The 18,779-nt window shown below is 54.1% G+C and overlaps 8 protein-coding genes across 8 annotated transcripts; 4 read left to right on the plus strand and 4 right to left on the minus strand.

Annotated features, from left to right (window-relative positions):
• Positions 1-327: 327 nt before the first annotated feature.
• Positions 328-1,026, plus strand: POSPLADRAFT_1040503 (hypothetical protein). Its single transcript, XM_024477754.1, has 5 exons — positions 328-408; positions 466-531; positions 596-669; positions 726-811; positions 867-1,026. Exons 1-5 carry the CDS (start codon positions 361-363, stop codon positions 917-919), a joined length of 327 nt encoding a protein of 108 aa, XP_024337007.1. The 5' UTR covers positions 328-360; the 3' UTR covers positions 920-1,026.
• A 284-nt stretch (positions 1,027-1,310) lies between these two features.
• Positions 1,311-3,345, minus strand: POSPLADRAFT_1066603 (hypothetical protein; the record flags this gene model as incomplete). Its single annotated transcript, XM_024482091.1, has 6 exons — positions 1,311-1,520; positions 1,581-1,771; positions 1,840-1,948; positions 2,001-2,672; positions 2,757-3,021; positions 3,260-3,345. 6 exons carry the CDS (start codon positions 3,343-3,345, stop codon positions 1,350-1,352), a joined length of 1,494 nt encoding a protein of 497 aa, XP_024337008.1. The 3' UTR covers positions 1,311-1,349.
• Positions 3,346-4,046: 701 nt separating this feature from the next.
• Positions 4,047-5,148, plus strand: POSPLADRAFT_1047682 (hypothetical protein; the record flags this gene model as incomplete). Its single annotated transcript, XM_024479340.1, has 5 exons — positions 4,047-4,060; positions 4,125-4,197; positions 4,255-4,363; positions 4,419-4,762; positions 4,813-5,148. The coding sequence occupies 5 exons, from the start codon at positions 4,047-4,049 to the stop codon at positions 5,146-5,148; spliced, it is 876 nt and encodes a 291-aa protein (XP_024337009.1).
• Positions 5,149-5,573: 425 nt separating this feature from the next.
• POSPLADRAFT_1047683 (hypothetical protein) lies at positions 5,574-7,444 on the plus strand (the record flags this gene model as incomplete). The annotated part of the gene is made up of 12 exons (XM_024479341.1): positions 5,574-5,702; positions 5,753-5,794; positions 5,851-5,964; positions 6,020-6,042; positions 6,094-6,174; positions 6,225-6,605; positions 6,656-6,683; positions 6,738-6,846; positions 6,907-7,171; positions 7,227-7,270; positions 7,332-7,363; positions 7,415-7,444. 12 exons carry the CDS (start codon positions 5,574-5,576, stop codon positions 7,442-7,444), a joined length of 1,278 nt encoding a protein of 425 aa, XP_024337010.1.
• A 544-nt stretch (positions 7,445-7,988) lies between these two features.
• On the plus strand, positions 7,989-9,895 carry POSPLADRAFT_1058394 (hypothetical protein; the record flags this gene model as incomplete). The annotated part of the gene is made up of 8 exons (XM_024481031.1): positions 7,989-8,236; positions 8,294-8,471; positions 8,534-8,617; positions 8,670-8,911; positions 8,972-9,215; positions 9,270-9,511; positions 9,569-9,796; positions 9,853-9,895. 8 exons carry the CDS (start codon positions 7,989-7,991, stop codon positions 9,893-9,895), a joined length of 1,509 nt encoding a protein of 502 aa, XP_024337011.1.
• Positions 9,896-10,210: 315 nt separating this feature from the next.
• POSPLADRAFT_1148003 (hypothetical protein) lies at positions 10,211-13,799 on the minus strand (the record flags this gene model as incomplete). Its single annotated transcript, XM_024486125.1, has 11 exons — positions 10,211-10,327; positions 10,505-11,205; positions 11,262-11,412; positions 11,466-11,725; positions 11,788-11,942; positions 12,001-12,055; positions 12,124-12,269; positions 12,341-12,437; positions 12,489-12,826; positions 12,944-13,110; positions 13,158-13,799. The coding sequence occupies 11 exons, from the start codon at positions 13,797-13,799 to the stop codon at positions 10,211-10,213; spliced, it is 2,829 nt and encodes a 942-aa protein (XP_024337012.1).
• A 567-nt stretch (positions 13,800-14,366) lies between these two features.
• POSPLADRAFT_1058396 (hypothetical protein) lies at positions 14,367-15,548 on the minus strand (the record flags this gene model as incomplete). The annotated part of the gene is made up of 4 exons (XM_024481032.1): positions 14,367-14,508; positions 14,562-15,203; positions 15,262-15,438; positions 15,493-15,548. 4 exons carry the CDS (start codon positions 15,546-15,548, stop codon positions 14,367-14,369), a joined length of 1,017 nt encoding a protein of 338 aa, XP_024337013.1.
• A 1,503-nt stretch (positions 15,549-17,051) lies between these two features.
• On the minus strand, positions 17,052-17,984 carry POSPLADRAFT_1058397 (hypothetical protein; the record flags this gene model as incomplete). The annotated part of the gene is made up of 4 exons (XM_024481033.1): positions 17,052-17,121; positions 17,172-17,675; positions 17,733-17,879; positions 17,929-17,984. 4 exons carry the CDS (start codon positions 17,982-17,984, stop codon positions 17,052-17,054), a joined length of 777 nt encoding a protein of 258 aa, XP_024337014.1.
• Positions 17,985-18,779: the final 795 nt, after the last annotated feature.

Consider the following 18,779-nt stretch of genomic DNA (forward strand, 5'->3'; position numbering starts at 1 on the left):
TACTCCGCAGCAGGCAAATCCTCCCCCCCATGGAGTGAGGCAATGCAGGCTGTGAACACACAGCACGATGTGAGTAAGGGCGATATCATGATGAGGCTGGGTAAGACGCCGATGTGCATCGGAAGGCGATGCATACGGCTGCAGGGCTTACTTCTTCCGGTAGGTTTGCGCAATAAGCTGACTTTTCCGGGTGACTTCTTGTCATCAAAGGGGCCGAATCTCTAGATCACGCTATCGATCTGCTAAATACCCATCTTTGGTAATATCATCCAGTGCGAGAGGTATATAAACCCCCGCGTCGTTGTGGACCCCTCACAACGCTCTTCTCTACTTCATACCTCATCTATCTACATCATTACAATGGGTTGGTTCTCTGAAGACTCTGACCAGGCCAACGCCTACGACCAGGTCAGTACTGTCGACGTTCTACGTCGCGTTGCATCAGACTAACGTTACCTTGTTCAGGTTAACAACGCCCCCCACAAGGCTGAGCTCTCGCACGAGCTCATCTCTGGTGCCGCTGCCTACGAGGTTAGTGCAACATCGTCCCGCATTTCGGGTGGATATCCTCGGTGCTGACACAATGCTTCTACAGGCTGCGAAGGCGTACGAGAAGCACTGCGCTGCCAACGGCAAGCCCGAGTCCCACGCCGAGGCGAAGGAGCTTCTGTGAGTACCATGACGCGTTGGACAATATAGATCATCGAATTGACTTTCCTTCCTAGTGCTGGCTTCGCTGGTGCGTTCGTCGACCGCTTGGTCGAGACCAAGGGTCTTGACTTCATCGACCGCGAGAAGGCGAAGCGTCATGGTTCGTACTTTATGCTCATCGTTGAATTCTCGCTCGAACTTATCGCCACGTATAGCCCAGGAGCAGGTCGACGTCAACGTCGTCCAGCAGGACTACACCGTCTACTAGGCGGGGGTTGTCGCGGTGAATGGCAGAAAGTAGTTGTGTAGTCTGTACCTATATCGATAAGACTTGTGCAATGATACCATCCGATAACATCACAGCGCATTGATTGATCAGGTAGTCGATGTGATGAGATCAGTCGAATTCACGTTGGTTTCCACAAGCCATGACAACACTTCGACCAATAAGTCCCGGCCAAGTCCTGTCAAGTCGCCATTCTGACAATACATATCGTTATCATCTCTGCACGATTGCGAAAAGACACATTCAGCAATGACATGTGACAGCTCGTGCTGAATTCTACTGATGGTGCAGGACATTCGCTAGTTATTATCATTACCAACCCAATTTTGCAACGGCAAACTTTGTCCGAAGACAGCCGGGGTGCACACTGACGGAGAGGAAACGTATCCGTTATGATATTCACTACTGTACGTCATGCCTTGCTGAACCACTTTTTCAAACTCGTCTGCCCGATCGCCTCAACTGCCTTCTTGACCTCGAATCTGTCTACCGCGCATCGATGCAGGACGAACTCCCTTGTCGTACTGATTGACGGTGGGACAACAGCCACGAACACGCGTATAGACACCAGGCGTTCGAATGCCTATACACACAGAAGACGTGTTCAGTCTTTCGGACAAGAAGGGACACCGAGGGTACGCACACCAATGAGCACTTCACGACTGCATCGCACCATTCCGATGCTGCCGCCCTCGAATTGAACCGGGGCAGACTGCGACGTGCGCACCTGATCCCGAAAAGCCTCGTGAAGCATTTCGAAGGTGAAGTGGTCATGTCCGGATGTCTGCGCGTGCGTCGCGGCGATGAGCAGACATATCGCGGGATACGGTAATGCTGAAAAGAGAAAGCGTCATGAGTGAGACGGCACGACAGCCACCCTTGTGAAATGAACAGGCGCTTACTGTCAAGGAAAGGGAAACGTGAGGGACATCGTTGTGCAACGATTGTGGCAGCGAATCGAGACACGGACAGAGATGGGGCTGTCGGCGATAGTTCCAACACACTCAGGGTCTAGAATCGATGTCAGAGGCAGTGGGGCATCTGTCACGATAAGCCAACTTGCCAGCATTCGGCGCAATGTATCGACGTCTCGAGTTAGCGCGTAGGATACCCTTAAGGATTCGGTGACTGTGTCCTGCCTCAGAAAGTCTTCAACAGAGGTGGCCCACCGCGTTGGCCATTCATCTGATGCGTCCACATCTATAGGAGCGGTCAAGATGGTCCTTGCAACATCAATCCAGTATTGTAGACGCCCAGGACAAGCCGTTCTGAGTATTCGTCCTGAGAAGCGGCTCTTGACGCGTTTTTCAAGGAGATTAATGGTGTCTACTCGCGTCGTGACGCCAATCACTGCGAGCCCCTTGTTCCCTTTACCTGCGCGGCAGCTTTGCACCGTATCGAGGAGGCAGTACAGAAGGGACTGGCGAGCATGTGTGGCGAATTTGTCAAACGCATCGATGACGACGACGGTCGCACGGGGGAGGGTGGGAATCATGGAGATTAGAGCCAGTAAATGTGCAGGAGCAGGTAATGCGATTGCAGGGGCAGGATCCGGGTCTGATGTATCTAGGAATGGATTTTCTGGGTCAGTGAAGGGGTCATTTGCAGGTTTGTCCTCGTCCTCCTCCAGCAGGAAGGAACTTCCCGTCTGCTGTGTCAATTGACGAGCAATCTCGCGTATTGCCAGTCTGTCATTCTGCTGTGCATGCCCTGATAGGCGCACGATGATAGGCCTCTCTGGTTGAGCAGCAATTGCTTGCTCGACGAGCTGGTGAGAGTGAGATGAGAGAAGCATAAGACTTACAGTCACAAAGCTTACTCGTGTCTTGCCACTCCCGCGTGGCCCTATTAGTAAACAGCTGTTACCCTCCCCGCGCGTTACTGTGCCGTTCAGGAGGTCGCGCAGTTGCTCAAACGCCATGGTATTGGTCGAGGGACCAACATCATCCGCATCGTGATCATCCGCGGTGTCAGGAATGTGGCGCAGGCTCTTCAGAATAGCACGTTGCTGTGCTCGTAGACATGTGTGCAGGTGAGGAGGAAGCGGTCCAGGGTCCCGTGTTGGTGCCTCTTGCGCGTCCGCCCTACCTTGCCGTTTAGAAGGCGAGGAAGCGGGGGTTGTAAGTGTTTGGGATCGTCTTGAAGGTGGCGGCGGAGAAGTAACGGGCTTTGCGTGTCGTCCCCGTTGCAGGAGCAATGCATCTGGGCTGGAAGACCTGGAACGCGCTGGTTGAGCGGGCCTTTGCTTGGTAGGTGATGCAACGCGTGCCGGACGTTTCGAGGGTGATGGTGAGGTCGCTCGGTTCAAGGCATCCAACGCACGTTGACCGCCAGGCTGCGTCCTGCCAGAGCGAGAGACAGGAGAGCCAGCTAGGAAGCGCCTCGACGGCGTTACAATTTCCACACATTCCAGGACAGTACGAGGAGTCCCTACCCGAGTCGCGGTAGTTCTCGGCGGTGTCACTGGTCGTACAGCTCTCTTCCTTGCAACAGTCAAGAGCAGCTCATCGGATTCCTCCTCTACGTATGCGAGGTTCCCCCTGCGCGTAGTGGTAATCGGGTCAGGTAGCTGGACGCGCGAACTGCTCGCCTCTGGTACGTCCTGGGCAGTCGGTATGGCGCTTGGTTTCACTGTGGTACGCCGCTTTCTCGTCGTGGGAGCAACTGGTTCTACGTGGCCCGCATTTTCTTCCACGCCTTCGTCAGTGTCTGAGCTCTCCCCTTTGCATCCTCGCGTTGATCGTCTTGTAGGCAAAGTGGCCACTGGAGCAGCCACGGCGGCCGTGGACCGCAGTGTCCTCTTCGTTGCCGGGGGAGCATCCGTGTGTTCCGAAGCCTTGCGTTTTGGAGGCATCCTAAGCTGAGACGACGACGCGAAGGAAAGGGGCAGTCCAGGCTGTCTATTGAGTACAAGGCGAATCTCAGAGGCAAGGTGATCGCGATTCGCCTGACGCAAGAATCCGTGACGCGACGCGATCCGTCATGGGTTGTCACGCGCCATCCCCAATAGCGTGACTCGAATGCTCGCCACAATTCATACGCGCATGTCGACCATACCAACGACGCGCTGTAAACCAGCATAGCATCTGTCTGTCTGCCGCTATATGCCATGGGAGTGACAGGGTACGCCGAGCTTTCTCATGCTGCGCGCAAGCTTACATCAACGACGATTCCACCGCCCTGGCAGGCTGGCTAGATGGATCAACGCTCCCACAACCGGTGTCGAGCTCGTCCGTCAAAACATCACGCGGAACCACCAGGTATGATTATCCTCGTGCTCTTATTTTACTAATACGCTGAAGTGCATCTTCGAATAGGGTGTCATGCGCGGCAAATGGCAGCTGAGTCTAGGATCCTGGCGTTCTTCTCTTGGTGCCCCCAACATGCAGATCCCTGAGCGGGCTATGTATACTGTGACCATGAATGGTGAGCCCGGACAGAGCCTGTGTAGAGGCTCTGTCGGTAAAACGCAGCGTTACAGACAACGTATTCGTCCAGATAGAGGATCCTGGCGCCCCAACACGAGCCGAGATTCCTCAGCTATTAGAGGCGCAGGGCCAATCACCACGCTCGTTCCCTCCACCACCCCACTACCGTAACACATTAATGACCGTAAGTCCTCCTGGGGCTCTTGAACAGCTCATAGCACAACTCCGTGCACGATGGTTGCCGGTTCGAGGTGCTCCTACTGGCAGTCAAAAATCTCAAAATGCTGCTCAACAAGTGACCGTTGACGGCCTGATATATTCTATCGGCAATGACTGGCTCATACGTTTCGGTCATGTCATCTTGGCCGGAGGAGCGGTGAAGGGAATGCTCATCGAGGTGTGTAAAATCGCGTGTCTCTCGCACAGTACATTTAGCCCATCTTGCAGGCCGAGTACCTCCCGCTCCCTGCCCTGCATGAACAGACCATAGACGGCTCTTCAGAGCTGCTAATAGCTTTGCTTACTTCGGTCATTCCAATCACAGCGTCTGCAAAAATGGTGGCTGTCACTGTCGCCGATACGATATGGGAAGAGGTTCTTGGCGGCATAGATGACGAGGATGCCGACTCCGAGTCGGACGGACATTCCACAGTCATTGACGATATCTTCGTATCTCCGGATGACCTCCCTCGAGCACAGCCAGGTGACTGGACGGGTCTCAACCGAGACCGTAGATCTGCGTACTTGATAGTAGGTGCATTGAAACAAGAGGGGTTGATATGAGAATGCTATAAATTATATAGTTACCCCACGGAGGACTTTCTGCCGGACGCTTTAGAGTTTTTAGTCGAGAACGCGGGGGCTGATACCATTGATCGGTGATAAGGTGCACATGTATGATCGTGAATGCGTTCCATGGGCGCTTAAGGAGTCATTCGGTGTAACAAGCTGCTTGATGGGGCGGGCTCGGACGTAATGTACGGCGACCACGACTCGACCTCGTTGAAACAGCTCTCTGCTTCTGGATATCCCTCTGCCGGCGCGCACCAGCTCGGGAGGGACAGGCTGATGTTTGATGACTGAGAGAACATCTGGGGTTCTCTTTGAGTTTGACAACCCATCTCTTCCTTAAACTCTTGCCAAGGATGTCTAGGACGACCTGCCCCATGCTCAGGATGCCAGCACTGGCAAGCAGCCATTCACTACGCATGAAGCGGCACCAGAGGCCCACACATTTCTTCACCCGCTCGGCTTCAAGCGCTCTCCATTTCTACCAGAATCGACAACTGGAGCTGTATGCGTCAAAGGAAGCACGGAGATTGACCATAAGGCAGCTGGTAGTCTCATGTGGTAACCCTATCGTGCACCCCTAAGACCGTCACACTAGGTCTTCTTTGGAAAGTCTATAAACGAAGGGCGCCTCATCCAGGTGGGTCTAGCGTGCGTGACAAATTCTCATGAGGCGGCTTACCCGTATCGTGTTAGAGCGCGAATTATGTTCGGACGGAGCTGCCTGTTCGGATTGCGCATAGGCTTCGGGAGATGCAGACGCTCCCGTATGTAGTTGTCAACCAGGAGGGTGTAGCAGACGTCTACGAAGTATGTCAACGGTTTCATGTGATTGTACGTACTCAACCTGGGCGTTGTCGTACAGGCATATTGGAATGCCTTCGATAAGTATGTACACACATAGTGGCACAATGCTAGTCACTGAAAATTTGCCTATAGGTTTCGGCGGTATCCTCCAATCACCACCCTAGAGGAAAATCGTGAATTTTGTCGCTTCGTGCGGTCGTTACTCGATGAACAGTCAGTCGCATACATGGCGTCAGGTGCGCTCCTAACGCTCGGGATCACAGTAAAACGGCAATCCCGAATCTCTCGCTCGGTCTCTCCCTGTCGTCTCCATACCTGGAACCCGACCGCCTGGATTCGTTCCTGCGTCGTATGCTGATCTCGCGAATATCTCGCAGAGTCTTGGCGGAGCATCATATCAGTCTGTCGCAATCCCTCGCTGTCAAGCTCAACGGCGAACCAGCAAAGGGAGACAGCGTTGGCATCATCAGCCTGTCTCTGAACGTCAAGGAGAGCATCGAGAAATGCGCCAGCTTTCTGCGGAGATGGCCATTTGACGTTGACCAAGATGCTCTTGAGGGGGCGACGCATACCACCGCCCAGTCGGAGGTTGTTATCGACGGACATCTGGATACCAAATTCTCGTATATCCAGCCACATCTTGAGTGAGTAGTGTGCTTGTACGAGCTGACACCTTGCTGATATCGCTGCATAGATACATTGTTTTTGAGCTTCTCAAGAATGTGAGGCAGTTGATAACAACCCCCTGCACCTGGATTACTCATCGAATATTGTAGTCATTCCGGGCTACGCGACTGAAGCACGCCAAGGCTGAGCAGTTGCCTTCAGTACGTGCCACCATCGTGGCAGGAGAACATGACGTGACCATCCGCATCTCTGACCAAGGTATGTTGTCTAAGGCGGTAGTCACTATAGCGAGTCTTACCGGAAATTATCTCTCTCTAGGTGGCGGTCTTTTATCGCCCGAAATTAGACATCCCTCAGATCTCTATTCTTTCTCACATCTCCGTAATCCCCATCGCATGGATATCTCTCGCCTAGGGGCCCTCCGTGTCGTCCGCTCAAGTCAGCAAGGTATGACAGCGACCGTGGACGAGCAAGTTAATGTGTGGAAGAGTCAGGCGCACAGCGAAGACCCTCAACAAAACGCAGGCATCGGATCGCATCCGAGGATAGGAATTGGCTTGCCCATGAGCAACATCTTCGCGACGTAGGATAACATCGTCCGTCTGGATGTACAGCCATTTTGACTTTCGTGTCATCAGATATTTTGGTGGCTCACTGGAGCTTGTTAGCGTGGATGGCTACGGTACAGATCAACCTTGAATTCGATTATAATGTAGTCTGAAATACTGATACCTCCTTTGCAGGTACTGATGCATATTTACGGCTCCCGAGATTGGCAAGCGATACATTCTGTGGATATTACCTCTCGCTGACATCTTGTCCGTAGGGTACAAATTTGGAAGGCATCGAGCTGTGAAGGAATGTATCTAATATGTACTAGCGCATCTTGATACTTTGGTATCTCTGAGCTTGGGATCAGATGCACTATGGTCTCAGGCTGCCCTGCATGTTGATGAATGAAGCCATTAGAGTATGCCGAATGGATTGAGATCAGCAACATGAAAGGCTGTGTGTGTCTTCTATATGAGATGAAGAAGCGTCGGGATTATGGGATCGACATCAAGCTACGCTGGTCACCGATAGAGCGAGGACCTTGCGGCTTAAACAACGATCGACGGTAACCGGTAACCTAGGGGGAAAGAATACATTGGGCGCCCACAAAGACGAGCAAGCACTGAAGTGATAGGCAAAAGGAATGCCAATTCAAGATGCGGCCGAGGATTTGGTGGCCAAGTGCGGGCGCCGGCCCCGTAAAGTTGAGATCTGGATTCGGGAGGCGGAACTACAACAAGCGCCGGCTACAGTTCAAGCGTCGATCAGTCACGTGGATAGGAGGCTATAACATTGAATGGGCGCCTCGTTACAGCAGTTGTGTTTTCCAGCTCTCGCTTTCCGACAAGATGGCAACCGCTGCCAACACTGCCAACGCTGCCCCTCCTTCCCCTTCCCGTCCCTCCCTTCAGGGCTCTCACTCCTCTTCCAGCATAAACAGCGCACAGTCCAATGGCAAGCCGGCAGATTATGTCTACTTCGAGCGGACCACAGCAGGTTTCTCGGATGATGCTGTACCACGCGCCAAGACGGCGCAACTAAAGCTGGAGCACTTCTATAAGGTTGCTGTGGATGCCGCTATTGAGCGCAACACAAGGTGCGCACTGACCGCCTCAAGGAAGAGGTATATAAGATGTTAAATGACATGCGTCAGACGCGTCGAGCTTGAGAGGAAGTTGGCAACTGAGACTGCGATGTCCGATGAGCGAAAGCAGCGGCAGTTGCAACAGCTCGGCAAGCGCGAGTCAGCTTTCCTGCGTCTCCGGAGGACGAAGCTAGGTCTCGATGACTTCAGGACGGTGAAAGTCATTGGAAAGGGTGCATTCGGAGAGGTATGCCATGTCGGCTGGCGCCGTTTGTACGCTGTGATCCATGATCCGACAGTCTTCTCCAGGTCAGGGTAGTTCAGAAGACAGATACAGGCAAGATCTATGCTATGAAGACACTCCGGAAAGACGAAATGTTGAAGAAGGACCAGGTGCGTGCTATGCCGTCATTAGCTCCCACAAATTCGTGCTCATCTAGCTTAGCTTGCCCATGTCCGCGCAGAGCGCGATGTTTTGGCCGAGTCTAACTCTCCATGGGTCGTACAGCTTTACTACTCGTTCCAGGATTCCGCGTATCTCTATCTGATCATGGAGTTCCTGCCTGGTGGTGACCTTATGACCATGCTGATCAAATACGACACATTCTCGGAGGATGTGACGCGTTTCTACATCGCTGAGTGTGTTCTTGCTATTGAAGCTGTACATCAACTGGGCTTCATCCATCGGTTAGTCGCTATCTAGGCGGGTTTAGTGTCCACATATCTGACAGGGTTTGCGGAATGTAGTGACATCAAGCCTGACAACATCCTGATTGACAAAGACGGTCACATCAAACTGTCGGATTTCGGTTTATCCACCGGATTCCACAAGAACCACGATTCAAGCTACTATCAGCGACTTCTGGACTCGGCTAATGGCGTGCAGTCGCCGACAACTGCGGCGCGGAACAGTGTCATGGTCAATGCGATCCATTTAACTATGTCAAGCAAGGACCAAATTGCCACCTGGAAAGCGAACCGCCGGAAGCTTGTACGTACGCAGAAATGTCTACCCTGGTACTCGTACTTACCTACGGCCATCCAGGCTTACTCGACCGTTGGCACTCCCGACTACATCGCCCCAGAAATATTCTTGCAGAAAGGATACGGCAATGAGTGCGACTGGTGGTCGCTCGGCGCGATCATGTTCGAATGTCTCGTCGGATACCCGCCGTTCTGTTCGGAGTCGACACACGAGACATATCAGAAGATCCTCCAGTGGCAGAACTACCTCATGTTCCCCGACGATGTGCACCTCAGCCGCGAAGCCGAGGACATTATCCGACGGTCAGTATACCATGCATCTACATTCCCCAGGTACTGACGTTGCATCGATTCATGTAGACTCATTACCTCTCCCGACCGCCGGATGACCGCTGAGCAGCTCAAGAAGCACCCCTTCTTCTACGGCGTCAGCTGGACGGGCATCCGACAAATCGAAGCGCCATTCATCCCGCGTCTGCGATCTATCACCGACACATCGTACTTCCCCACAGATGAGCTCGAGCAGGTTCCGGACGAGCCTGTCGGCGCAGACACCACCGGTGCGAGCAAGGATCTGGCCTTCTTGGGGTATGTCAATCGCGCGCGTACAGTGACGAATCTATAGCTGACTTCTGCCGCGACAGGTACACATTCAAGCGATTCTCGGTCTCCTCTCAAGCTTTCTAGGTTTACTTCTGGTGCTTCGCTTCGGATTTATCTCTGCATGGAATTGCATTAAGTCAATGTAGTATATAGCTTCGTCTTCAGTCAACATGAGATTGTCGTTGCATGGATTCATTAGGATAACGTTCATGGGAAAGCGTGATACTAGTAATGGTACAACATATGTGACATGTCCTTCTAACGGACTGGTTAACCCCCATTGCTACAGCATACTTACGACAAGAAGGCGGTGAATGTGGCGAGGTAAACGGGGTCTCGTTAAGCACGCAATTGATGTCTCATCTAGAACGATAGGTGAGCTAAAAGCAAAGATGGAAATCAGCAGACGCGAAGCGGACGTACAAGCTCAACGAGGATAGGAAGCAAGTGGGGGAGGTGCTTGAGTTCTGGTGGTTTGAGCGCGGGTGCTTTCTTCCTCTTCGATGGTGGCTGCGACTGCGCACGCACCCGTGATGGCGATCTGCTTGCGCGAGGAACGGGGAAAGGAGACTGCTTCGACGCGTGGTGCTTCGGAGGTACAGGTGGTGCAGACTTAGGTATATGATCCTTTGGCGGGAGCGGTGGCGCGCCAGGGTGCGCAGCGGTCAACGAGCGTGAGTGCCGAAGCTTCACAGGCGGACGATCCTGGGGAAGATCCAGAGACTGCTTGTGACTTGCTTGTTTGGGAGGCAAAGGTGGCGGTCGGGATGCGTGAGGCGAGTGAGCTATGGTGTGCGAGCGCTTCACCGACGTCGGTGAATTGCCCGGATGGGGAGTGTTTTCTCGCTCTGTCAAATCCGTCTCGCTGCTCTCCTCACTGCTGCTCTCGTCCGACTCTGAGTCCTCATCTTCGCTGGAATAGTCATCGCCGCTCGAGTCGTCCTCGGAGTCTGTCTCCTCGGCTGCGAGATCTTCCGCGTCGCCCTGAATCAGATCGCCAAAGCTGAGATCCTTCACGACCCCGTCGACCATCTGTGCAGCGATCTCATCTTCCGCATCGGCATCGTTCAGGCCTTGCGTGCGTCCAAACCGCCTTCTGACTCTGTCTTCGTACGTCACCTTGAGCTTGTAATGGTAGAGGGCGATTTCGTCCACCTCGCGCAAGATGTCTTCACGCTCCTTACCGGTGTGTGGGAGCAGGAACTCCAGGCTGATGCGGTCGCCGAGGCCGTCACGCATGAGCGTAAGGAACAGCTCTATCCACTGCATGAGGTTGCTAAAAAGGCCCTCGCCCTTCGAATGGACCTTGTGAACAAAGCTGTAAAAGGCCTGCTCGTGCCGTTTGATCAGGTCGATAAATATCTGCACGGTCTTGGCAGGATCCTGCTGACTGACTGCAATTGCCGGCCAAGTCAGTAAGAAAACGTGAAGGCAATCTTTTCGGACTTACGCTCCTCTACCGACTCTACTGTTCGGGTCAGGTCATTCATGAAGTTTTGCAGGTCACCTAGAGAGTCCGCAATGCTTGCCGCCCTGTAGACTTGCGCTAATGGCGCGTAAAATATGGTAATGATATCCTTCAGTAAATCCGCCGTGGTGCCCTATTACGGTATAAGGTCTCTAAACCTATCGTGAAGGGTCCGAAAGTGCCTACCTCGAATATGAGCTCGATGAGCTGCTCGCGGTCGCGCAAGCGAGAGTAGAGCTTGGTGAGCACGCTGAGATCCTCAAATAGCCACGCTTCCTCATCCTGCGGACCCTCGTCGTCGTCAGAGTCCTGTAGCGACTCCTGAGACTTGACATACTCCTTGTGCGCACGGTGCGCGCGCATGACCCGCTGGAGCTGTCCGCGAGATAGAGCAGGTTCTTCACCGGAGCGCAAGACAGCGACCAGAACGTGGATATTCTCTTCGGCTGTACAATATACGTACAGACGATCATGAACAATACTCTACCATAGAGACGGAAGAGCGTACCTGCGTCTGCCTTGAAAATTGATTGAATCTCGCGTGGCGCATAGACAAACTGGCGGACTTTTTCGCAGATCACAGGATCTTCGACCTTGTCCTTCACCGACTGAATATCTTCTTCGATCGCCTTGGCCTCCTCAACCAGCGAGCCTGTGAACATTCTGTCAGCGACAGGTTAGCATCACTTAACTGCGACCAGAGAATAGATGGATTTATTACCTTTGCAACAAGCTTCTGCCGCCGAATGGATGTGCGAGGAATAAGTCGAGTACGCCTACCCAATGTCCGCAACAAGATTTCAATTAGATTTCCAGTAGTATCAATCGCAAGAACAATACTGACCTCGGATCATGGCCATTGGATTGCTGATCTTCAGGATTGTCTTCAGCATGAAGTATGGCATTAATCCATGTATGCGTTTCAGACTAGCGAAGCTTTCCGACGCAGTGTCGGCGGCGACAAAGTGCTGGAATACAGTCGAGGCAAGTCTGTGATCAGATGCAACTGTGTCAGTCAAGTATACATCCACGAAGGCTGAGCGATAGCGCCCAAAACATACGATATGCGCGCCCATTCAATCACTGCTTGATAGTTTGATGGCAGCTGACGAATGTCCTCCGTTTCCTTGATCGTCGCGAATATATGCGTCAGCCCATCTGGACCATCAATATCAGTCAATTTCATAGATAGAGAATAAAGTCACATACTCTTTGCGAAAAGTTCGCCCTTCACGCTGCGCGCAGCCTCCCGCAGACCATCCACCCGCGCTGCGATCTCTCTCGCAAACCGTTTGCGGCCGTCTTCCCTCAACTTATCTGCCTCTTCACGTCTGATTGCATCCTCCATTTCTTCTGCCGTCAGTTGTGTCGGACCAGAGAGCAGGAAAGAGCGCAGGACGGGGGACGATGCGAGCTCCGGGGACGCCAAGAGTGAGTGAAGGTAAGCCCGCAAAGTGAGCCTGTTCTTTTCTCGCGCCAGCCGTGATGCGCCACCCGTGTAGGTTGGGCCGCCCACACCCAGCATCGGCATCGTCGGCGATATCGGGCTCGTCGTGCTTTGTGAGGAGAAGGAATCACCACTCGTATTCCGTCCTGTCGCATATATCGCGCCGCGCGGGCTGCCTGGGCGTGACGTTCCCGGTATCTGTGTCCCAACGGGGGACGTCATTGTGCTCAGACTGACAATCGTGCGGTCCTTCGCCGGAGGGGCGGGTATTGACTCGCCTGGATGTGCTTTCCGCAATTCTGCAGCAAGGGTCTTAAAGTCACCGTATCGCCGCGACACATACACATCGGGCTGATGGCCCCTGCGGGTGCGTACAATAAATTCCTGTATACCGTTAGGATACGAGTAGAAACCATAGACATTTTGCACACCTCATGCACCCTACTCCGCACGCGTCCCTTCTCGGTTACTGTCCGAACGCAGATGACATTGACCTCGAAGCGATCCTTCATGCGCCGTTCTCGCGCTGCCCGTTTGCGTGCGATCGCTTCTAGGCGGTCAAGATCTGCTTGGCTCAGACGCACGACCTCCTCCTTCTCGACAATCTTGACACCGCTAGTCATGAGCATGGATGCGTTGCGTTCCAATTTCGTGAGCAGCTTATTCCGCGCCGTCTCCTCTGCATCTTCAGACTTCTCGTCGAGGGCTGCGGATGATGAGGAGAGGTTCTTGGAAAGCATGGATGCCATGAATGGCTGCAGCTTATCGGGGAAGAAGTCTGGTGGCGCTGCGGCGAGGAAGGGAAAGGAGAGCACGAAACGGCGAAAGCAATAGCGGAGGAACGGCAGCTCAAGGCGCGGGGCGTCCTTCGGGGGCGGAGTGAAGGGCGGACCCAGGTAAGAGAACGGGGAAACATTGTGTGCGGGGGCTGCGATGAGGGCATCGAGCTCGCGCTGGAATTGCAGTGATATTAGCTGTTTCTTGAGGTAGTGCGCGCGCAGGGGTGTAAGAGTAGTTAGATCGGCCGTTGTTGGCTCACGGGTTGGAGAGGATGTCTCAGGGCATTCGGTCATTTTGCCTTTCGACGACGTTTGTGGTGCGCTGGACTCCTGCGGAAGATCGACCTCCCGAGAGCCGGCTGGGGAGGAGAGGGGCGTGATAAATGACTGCTCTGGTGAGCTGGGCACATCGCTGAGCGAGGGGGGATCATGAGGAACGGTGTCAGAGGACGAGGTATCGACGACGGCGTTCATCGCGAGGCACGATGAGCGAGAGTGAGAGTGTGGCGAGAGGGGACCCTGTGTCGATTTCGACTGTCGGGCTCAATCCCCGGTCGGGCGCGCGCGTGACGTCACGTTCCTTCCGATCATCTCATTACTCAATTGACCCCAGTCTGACACTTGACAAGATGCTGCTGCGTCTCGGACCGCAGCACCCCGCCACCGCGCAGTCTTCGGGTGCAGTCCACCGTTGCTGCAACGCATCACTACAGCCACAAACGCCGTCAAGGAACAACTTGGAGTCCCAATTTTGCCGACCATCTCAGGCACACTGATTTTGAGCCCTCAGTCCAATTCGCTATTCGTAAAAGTCATGAACTAGTAAAATACACCAACTATCTCATAACCACTACATCTCCTTCAGTCCAACTCGTCGAGAATGGAACGCGCCACAGCATGAACATTCCAGCCATCAATAGGGTTGTAAGGAACGTTGTGAGGCCTGACCGTGCCAATGTTCACCGGGACAATTCGCCTCTGAAGGTCGTACATGTCGGAGCGGCTGGAGTGACACTTGTAAGTATACATGCATAAGGCAGACAAAAAGTCACCTACCCCTTGTGCTCCGCTTCGTGGCCAGCGGGGCGGGGGCTCTCATGTTCCCGACCTTGAGCACTCTCGCGGCCCCCGTCGTGGCGGAAGCGGTCCTCGTCGTGGTGGAAGCGACCACCGCGGTGCTCCGAGGCGTGCTCGTCGTGGTGCCTGAAGTCCCCGCGGAACTTGCGACCGTGGCCTTCGCCGCGCCAGCGGCCATAGCCGTCGTGTCCGTGCTCATGGCCGTGATGGTGCGGGTGCGAGAATTCATGCTCGCGGAAGTGTCCGCGCTCGTGCTCGTGCTCCCGCTCATGGTCGTGGAAGTGTCCGCGACCGCGTTCGCGCTCATGCTCGTACTCGCGCTGGTGGACGTGTTGGACGCCGCCCTCCTGGCCCTGCGGTTGTTGAGGCTGTTGACCCTGCGCATGTTGTTGCTCCTGGCCTTGAGGTTGCTTACCCTGCTGGCCCTGAGGGTGCTTGCGCCCCTGGCCATGCGGATGTTTGCGGTGTTTGCGGTGCTTACGTTCCTGACCCTGAGGGTGCTCACTGCCGGCACCTTGCGGCGTAGCAGGCTTGCTGACCTGCGTCTGCGCAGGCTGGCTCCCTTTCGGGTTCTCAGGCTCGGCCTCCTGGAGAGCGCGAGCCAGGAATTCCACGAGGTCACTGCAGGGAACGCGTCAGCAAGCACGAAACACTAGGCCATGCACGTCGTCAAACTTACCGCTGGACCGCCCGGTGGTTCTCGTTTTCCTCGGGTCGCTCGGCCGCAGCGGCGTTATGGGGGTGGGAGTGGTGGTGGGGATGCTTGCCCTTCATACCATTCGCCTTTCCCACCCAATTCGACGGTTGGCTGGGGGCAGGAGCCTCGCCATTAGGAGCTGGAGGAGTCGGGTAGGCGCTATTCACAAAGACAATGAAAGCGCGACATCATTCTGATACTGAGAGCACTTACGCGACGAGCGGGGCAGCGAGCGCAGCAGCGGCGATGAGGACGGTGGTAGAGCGCATGATGTTCGTCGAGAGTAGGGTTTGGGAATGAGTCTTCGTAATAGGCGTGATAGAAGGGGAGAAAGTCGTGACAAAGAACGAATAGCGAAGGCGAAAAGCGAAACAAGTCAAGTAACCGGTACTTGGACTTGGGGACGTTTGGCTCAACAGGTCAACTGAGGGCTGAGGAAATTCGAGTGCACGGCGGGCATCTTTTATAGCAGCACGTCGGTGATAGCGAGACGCCTGAACGGCGCTCGCGCGCAGTCGTGCAGTGCATCGTTGGTGCTACCCCAGAAGATGGCCGACGCTTGAAAAGAGTGCCGAGAGGTGGAAAGCAGGGGTATTGCTGCTGCGGGCACGCGGCGGGGCGCAGTTGTCAGATCTATGGTTCAGCATCCGAGTTGCATCCCGTGGAGAGATGCTGTGATATCTTGCTCGAATTGGAGTGATGTCTCTGACTGACCTTGTTTCAGATGTATGTGGAGTCTGCATTGATTATAGCGTTGCTGCCACAAGCTTTGTGAACGGCTGGATGGAGCTGAGGAAGATGTCGAGAGTGGCTAGCGTTTCACTGCATTCGCAGTGCTGAACTGTATCTGAAAGCCTCAAGAGCCAATCCAGCCCTGGCAGCCAATACCATTGATTACACTGACTGGACAGGCTCTTGAGGCTGCAGCTGCATGCTCGCAAACATGTTGCACTAGTAGTAAGTGGACCTTGGTCTCCGTAGACAGATCTTAGATATTGTGACCGGTGACGACGGACGCAACAGAAGTGGACCTGGGCGCACGGTCCCGCGTTCCATGGATATCATCGGTCACACTGATACGTGAACCCAAAAGCAGAAGTCATGCACCAGCTCATCCAGCCTACCTGATGCAAGTCTGCTTCGTGGGGACTTCGCTGCAAGGTTATCATATGCAGAGACTTATGAAGTTGTTCAATCGAGTATGTGCGCATGCAGCTTCTGACACTCACCCGGGAGCAATGGCCCGCCGCATTGACCAAGCCGAGGCCCGACTTGCCTGTCATGTACGACTCCGACAGCACTGCTGGGCACCATCTCATCGTGATAGCGGTGCGATACAGGGGACTGTCGCCCTGAAGCTCGGCGTGTCAGATCAATCAGCAAACTTGAAGGCGAGACACACCTAACCAATACTTCTACGAAAGGCTTCCGCACTGTCTGGCCTTTGCCACTGACCTGCGGAGACGGCTGGAGACATATTGTTGGTTGATGGCGTTTACATCAAAATAGCACAGGCAGAACGACGCCTCTATGTTTTAAAAAGCGACATAAGAGAACTGGTACACACCTACACATACATCAGACGAAAAGCGTTGATCATCACATCACCGACAGTAAATGTACACATCTCCAGACATTCACTTTGCAATATCAATGTTGACTCATCGCACACAACTGTCTCAGATCACACTTGTTTGAGCCCCCAGAAAGATTCGCTATTCGTCAAAATCACAAGCTAACATACACCTGCTACTGCATAAACCAACACCTCTTCAATCCAACTCATTAAGGAGCGAGCGCGCCCAAGCACCAATGCTCCGCCTCGCGATACCATCCGGACGCCTAAGCCATTGTTTAGCCAGCAATCATATACACAACAAGAGCAGACTTACCTCGAGTCCTCGTGACGCTCACGATCAGCTTCTTGGGGCTTGCCACGGAAGTGGTCCTCGTGACGGAAACGAGCAGGACGTTCTTCGTGCTCACGGTCATGTTCACCGTGGTGCTTGAAGCCCTCGCGGAACTTGCGACCGTGGTCTTCACCATGTCTGTGACCATAGCCTTCGTGGTGCCGGAAGCGGCCATGCTCGTGACCATGGGCGCGGTGAAGACCATGCTCGTGCTCATGCTCGTGCTCGTGCTCCCGGAAGCGGTCATGCTCGTGGCCACGGAAGCGACCGTGCTCCTGACCGCGGAACCGCTCGTGCTCGCGCCCAAGGTCGTGCCCGTGCTCGTGCTTGTGCCCGCGGAAGTGCTCGTGTTCATCCCCACGGAAGCGTTCGCGCTCATGGCCAAGGCGATGCTGGCGGCGCTCGTCGTCGCCCTCCCGCTCGCGATCCTCGCGGTCACCTTCCCGTAAAGCACGCGCAAAGATGTTCTCGAGGGCGCCAAGATCACTAGAAGCTCCGCATAAGTAATGGGGGACAGAACCAAAGAGGTATTACGCTATTCACCGTTGACGGTTGGTCTGCCGCTCGCGCTCGGCACCAGCAACCTCGTGCTTAGGGCCGCCATGCCTGTTACCGCGGTGCTGGCCTTCATGCGGCTGCATGCTGGGGGCAGAAGCCTCACCATTAGAGGCAGGGGGCGTAGGGTACGCGCTACAATAATCGTTAGTCAATATGTCATGATCTAAATTGAAGCACTTACGCAACAAGGGGTGCGGCGAGCGCAACAGCAGCGATGAGGACGATAGTAGAACGCATGATGTTCGTTGGAATTAGGAAGAATGATACTGATGTCGTAACGGGCGTAATGAAGGAAAGTGAAGTCGTGAAATAAAGACGAATAGCGAAGACGAAATAAGCCAAGTAACCAGTACTTGAACTTAGGAACGATGGGCTCGACAGATCAACTGAGGGCTGAGGAAAAGTAGACGCGAGATGACCATCTTATATATGTCTGCAGAGCGCTCGAGCTGCGCAGCGTGTGTTGGTTCAGCACATAGCCGATCGGCTGCAGGGGCATGCAGACCAGGCTGGCCGCCGATGCCGATTGCCGATCCCGTTGACTGCAGGCTGGTGTATGTACAAGAGTGTACCCCATGGAGACTCGAGAGATGCCGGCCGCTTGGTGAGAGCCGAATCGGCCATGTTTCATAGAGCTGTATTGCCGCAATGAGCGGATGAGGCCCACCCGTGTCTCAGTAAGGTACAAATGGAATCTACAGGTCAGAGGCGACGCAGTATAATAGACGCCGAGATCTACAACAAGTGCGTTTCATCCCAATACTTGAGGTGATCGATCGAAGATTGATGGCAACAATTCAACAACTTAAGAATGTCCCGTCACACTTTGTTTGAGCTTGCCTAACGGCTGACGGGATGTCTTTCGAGGATCACTTGTGAACCATGATACAAGCAACCAGTGAGGTGGACGCCATTCTTAGCGCAGGGAGAGACGTCCGATTATGCCCCGCCTCGGACTTCTTCACGTAACCTACCGCATGTATTAGTGGCGTTTTCTACGCGACCCGCAATTCGATCATGATGAGCATTGCC

Source organism: Postia placenta, assembly GCF_002117355.1.
Source record: "Postia placenta MAD-698-R-SB12 unplaced genomic scaffold POSPLAscaffold_10, whole genome shotgun sequence".
Classification (NCBI taxonomy): domain Eukaryota; kingdom Fungi; phylum Basidiomycota; class Agaricomycetes; order Polyporales; family Adustoporiaceae; genus Rhodonia; species Rhodonia placenta.

Bases quoted from the DNA above. Each gene is read 5' to 3' on its own strand.
- POSPLADRAFT_1040503 (XM_024477754.1), top strand. From the start codon at position 361: ATGGGTTGGTTCTCTGAAGACTCTGACCAGGCCAACGCCTACGACCAG. The intron at 409-465 runs GTCAGTACTGTC...TACCTTGTTCAG, and splicing joins AGGCCAACGCCTACGACCAG to GTTAACAACGCCCCCCACAA. The intron at 812-866 runs GTTCGTACTTTA...CGCCACGTATAG, and splicing joins CGAGAAGGCGAAGCGTCATG to CCCAGGAGCAGGTCGACGTC.